We start from the raw sequence: 5,000 nt of genomic DNA on the forward strand, positions 1-5,000 counted from the left end.
AAAAAATAAACAACACAGAGAGAGTAACAGCTATGGCACAGACCACTAGAATAAATAGGAGAAAATAAATAGGGAAATGTTGCGCGTGCGTCATTTTCATACATACGGTGGCCAAAAGGGTGAAGCATTAGCATAGTGTGGTGGGCACAATGCAGGAGCAGATTTCTTGATTTGGGGCACACACTTGGACAGAATTTGACTGTCTCATGTCCCATAACCTCACTTCACCAGAAACACTGAAATATAATCAAATATAGTAATAAATGAAAATTAAGCATTTGACTGACAAATGTACCCATTCCTGAGTAAAGCTCTAATACTGGCCTTGTCATTCACTGCCTGAACATATATCCCTTACATTATGGTGGCAATGGGGATTGAATCCCTCACCTCCTGGCTACTGTTGTTGACTCTCTCCCTTCTAACATACACTAATACTACGAGCTTAAATCCCACTCAATGCTGATGGCTAGATAATAATTTGGCCTTCTAAATCGGGCATGTCTATCCCACTGGGGGCAAGATTAACGCAAGCAGAATAGAACATGACACAATAGCAAGTTGATGGACACTCCGTGCTTTTAACAATGCTAAAGTACTGCAGATGAAAGGCAGAACGAGAGGAGAAAGTTGACATTACAAAACCATGAGTCTCCTATGGCCGAGTGGATGCCTACTTTTGTACTGTGGCAGCACACAGTCATAACACAAAGTTTCCCCATCCTCTTACCCTCCTCTTCTGTTATCTTCAGTTGTTTCTTTAGTAATCATGACGAGCACACACACAAAGCGCAATCACAACACACACACACACACACACAAGACAACACAGCACACACGACACCACACACACACCACTACACACACAGCAACACACACTTCACACAAAAAGCAATAAAACAAAAAACAAAAAAAAAAAAAAGTGCTTAACTTGTTCTCCCAAAAACACAATAACATTGTATCAAACTGAGTATAAAAGAGAAAAGAATTGAGCTGCGACATAATGGACCTAAACGACAAAAAATTTTCATATTTTTAGTTAGTCCAACGTGCAGATTTGATAGGAGTCTGTTTATAAGAACAGTAAACAACAAAAAAACATAACACAAAAATGGCTTACATCTAGGGCTAATGAGTGACTAACATAGAGAGTGGAAAAGTCAAAGTTAATGTTGCGTGCGAGCTTGCTTCCTTTTGACAATAAGTACACCATCGCGTGGGGATCCTGTGACGACCAAAACGTAACTCCCCATCGTATAATGGCGTAAAGTTGTAAGACAGCAAAACAAATTTGTTCAATCTTCTCAACGCAAAATGAGAGAGACAGAAAAAGAAAAGAATAAAAGATATGAACAGAGAAGACAGGACAATACTGAAAGTGGAGAAAAAGGAGAGGATAGTGACAAAGCGAGAAACTTGAGTAATATGAGATCAGAGTCAGATAAGAGACGTGAAGTGGGGAGAAGAGCGAAGAGAAGAGCAGAGAGAGAAGAGACGAGAGAGAGAGATAGAGAAAGGAAGAAGATCAGGATAGCAGGAGAGAGAAGAGGCAGTGAGACAGAGAGGAGAGAGAGAGATGAGAGAGAGACAGGATGAGTAGTCTGTCTAGCAGGAGAGAGAGAGCGAAAAACACAGGAACGACACGTAGAAGAGAGAGAGAAGAGAGAGAAAAGAGAGAGAGAAGAGAGAGAGAAGAGAGAGAGAAGAGAGAGAGAAGAGAGAGAGAAGAGAGAGAGAAGAGAGAAGAGAGAAGAGAGAAGAGAGAAGAGAGAAGAGAGAAGAGAGAAGAGAGAGAGAGAGAGAGAAATTCTGACATATCCGTTTATCTTAATCAGTTATATAAGATCCCACTGAGATTGTGGCAAACCAGAGACTACTATTCTGTTCTTGCCCATGTGATCACCTGAGCATGACTAAATTTAGTATGTATATTCAGGAGTTAAGCTGAAGGGATGGGTTGTAGGGGTTGTTGGTCCAGAGATATTTCTCGATTTTGTATTTTTAGGGCTGTCGTCAGTTTGATTGAGGGACAACACACCCGCTGAGGTCAATTTGATTCCGTCATCAAATTTTTTGGTACTTACAGTCAAAAGGGAAAGTGTCATAACACAAAATCATTACCAATAATCAAATCAAGAAACCATCATTCATTACAAAAATAAAAATATCAATAAAAATTACCAAATTATTTTTAAATAAAAAGCGAATTATAAAAAATAAAAAAAGTATTTAGAAAATAATATAAAAAAAAAGAAATAAATAAAAAGTAAAGTTGTTAATTATATAAAAAAATAAAAAATAAAAAAAAAATAATAATAAATAAAATTATTTTAAAAAATTAAAATAATAATACGGTGTTCCCTAAGATTTAATTATACGGTGCGATCTTTTTACAGATTACGGTTTGTTTTTGGGGGTGAACTGTATGTGTTTTAAACAAAATACGACCGTGCTCACAAAAAAATGAATATATGTAAAAATAAATAAGTTTTTCTCAGAAAATGTATGTAAAAAATAGTTAAAATCATGTTAAATGCACTTTATCCTTTGAATAAGAACAAAATAAATTTCTATTGAAAAGTTCTGTCATGTAGCTACAATTTTGTAAATTTAGTCTTTTAATCAAAAGAAAAAACTTCTGGTTAGACCAATAGGTCATAAAAAATCAAGTCCTACAAGTAACTTTCACTTTTATGAGTAAAAAGTAATCATAATCCTTGAGGAAGTGTTAGTGTACTCATAAATATAGAATAAACAATCATGAACCATAAACCTACACTCCTGTGATAATTTTTGTAGTGGCCTGTGATGCATTAAGCAAATGTGCACTGATGAGCCAAGAGCTATGTTCTCGCCACTGTCGCACTACAGCACGGTTACTAGTGAGGCGACGATCAAGCACTCGAACATAGCCATCAGAAAATCCAGCAACAATCCAAGGTCCTGCAATGTGAAATAATCAAAGTTACTTCTCTTGTACTGGGTACCTTTCTACAATATGTAAGAAGTTACTTACTACAATTAAGTATTACAGGGGAATATAAAGTCCCCCATTCCCCATATATAACTATCTTTCCAAACTAGGAAACTTCATGAAATTGACCACACTTAAACCTAATGATGCTAGGTATGTTTTTGAGGTGTGTGGCCTGCTGAGCAGGAAAATTTTTAAAAGTAGCAATCACCCCTTCCAGGATAATTTTCTGAAAATGTGGCTACATGCGACACCACACCAACAATACCATTACTCTATAATTTGTGCTTTGAAGACTATTGGCCTGAAAGTATAATATGTGATTTGAGAGTTTACCCTCATGGTGCAGTGTATAGTCTCCATTTCATCAATTTTAGAAAGGTAATACTCATATCAGAGTATATATATATGTGGATTAGACTTAATGTAAAGGAAATATTATAGGCTTAAAGGAGGAAAACATGTTTCTGATTTACTTCATATGTGACACAAATGATGAAAATCATTTTTTTATATGATTTCCATATACTCTAAATTTATCGTTTTAATTGTTATTGTAATTAACCCTAATTCTAAATTATGGAAAAAACATAGTTGTAATCCTTTCTTTTTTTAATCTGGAATTTTGAAGTAGCTCTTCAAAAACACAACTAATCAAAATTGGATGGTCTAATCTTGGAGGCAAAAGAAAAGAAAAGAAAAAAAAAATGTATAGGCAGATTAATGATAATTCCAATAAACACACATGATCCTTCTAAACACACCTGCTTGGTGAGAGTGTAGTGCTGTAATAAATGATGTACTGTCTCCCCCTGTTGGTAACTCCATTGTCCTACGCTCTGCTTGTAAATCCCAGAGCCTGACAGTTCGTGAGTCACCTCCAGTAACTAAGGTAGTAGTGTCCTGCTCCCAACTCAACAAAAGACCAGCTCCTGAAAACCAGTTTCAGAGAAAAATGTGTTTATACATGCATATATATATATATATACACACATTTTTTGTGTGTGCAGTCTATCTAAAATTTATCATTTCTCAATAAATGTTATTACAGAAAAATTGCTCAATGACAAGATGAAATTGGTGAAAATCTAAGTGATTTCTACTTCAACAATATTGATCACTGAAGCTTGATAACACACAAGTTTAGCCTTACATTTTGTAAACATATGGCAAGAAATGGGTTGTCATACCTCTCGTAGCAGGATTTATATCAAGGGTAGCCTGGAAAGCTGTAATAAGTGATGGAGGATCTCTTGTTGCTTGATGGGAGCTTTGGTAAACATCTTTCCATATTCTTACACTGCCATCATCACAGGCTGTGGCAACATACGTAGATGGTGTCCCTGAGTTGATTACAGATAGAGCAGAAATGCAGCTAGACCCTACATTATTATTGCTCCAATGACTCACTCTCAAACTGCGTTCGACGTCCCATATTCTGAAATGAATCATACACATAAATCACTTCCTTACATAGGTTGTGGATTGAAACGATAGGCATATATAATAAGAAACATGCAAAGGAAACATCAAAATTACTTTATAGATAGTCATATTGACTTTAACCCGTTAATGCCAGGTGACGTGATATCACATCATATGGTGGCGTACTTGCTGCCAGGATGTGATATTATATCATGGCTTTTCATATGGCTGGCATTCCCGGTGATTGTGCATGCTACAGTCAGCTGTGGCCAGAGCAGATGAATAGCCTGAGGTGTTAGGCCTACACGCTTGAAATACTCTGCTGTTTAACCCATTCACGCCGGGGCCATTCCGGCTTTGCACGGTCGCTATACCGAGGTTTTCGAACGCATCATCCGAACGCTTCGAGATTCTCGGGCGCATGGGCCGCGAGCCTGGGCTGCCCGCTCGCTCACCCCGAGCGCCGGCCTCGGCCAGATATCTCGTCGGCGGCGTCGGACGCGAAAACCACGAAACGTGTCAGCACGTCATCCGGCGTGAGTGGGTTAAGACCAATCAGAGCCAAAACTGTACCATCTTATCCGGTTAAATTTCAAATCAT

The 5,000-nt window shown here is 37.5% G+C and overlaps 1 protein-coding gene across 1 annotated transcript in view; it reads right to left on the reverse strand.

The window, feature by feature from the left end:
* Positions 1 to 5,000, reverse strand: part of raptor (regulatory associated protein of MTOR complex 1) — a 24,818-nt gene that overhangs the window by 979 nt on the left and 18,839 nt on the right. The window contains exons 18-21 of the mRNA XM_086541436.1: positions 4,165 to 4,419; positions 3,739 to 3,906; positions 2,778 to 2,943; positions 164 to 236 (exon numbers count right to left, since the gene is read on the reverse strand). Coding sequence (XP_086397562.1) covers positions 164 to 236; positions 2,778 to 2,943; positions 3,739 to 3,906; positions 4,165 to 4,419 — 662 coding nt within the window. The remainder of the gene's footprint in view (positions 1 to 163; positions 237 to 2,777; positions 2,944 to 3,738; positions 3,907 to 4,164; positions 4,420 to 5,000) is intronic.

The sequence above is a fragment of the Penaeus japonicus genome, unplaced genomic scaffold (assembly GCF_977035675.1).
Source record: "Penaeus japonicus unplaced genomic scaffold, GWHDUDI00000001_assembly GWHDUDI00000011, whole genome shotgun sequence".
Taxonomy (NCBI): Eukaryota; Metazoa; Arthropoda; class Malacostraca; order Decapoda; family Penaeidae; genus Penaeus; species Penaeus japonicus.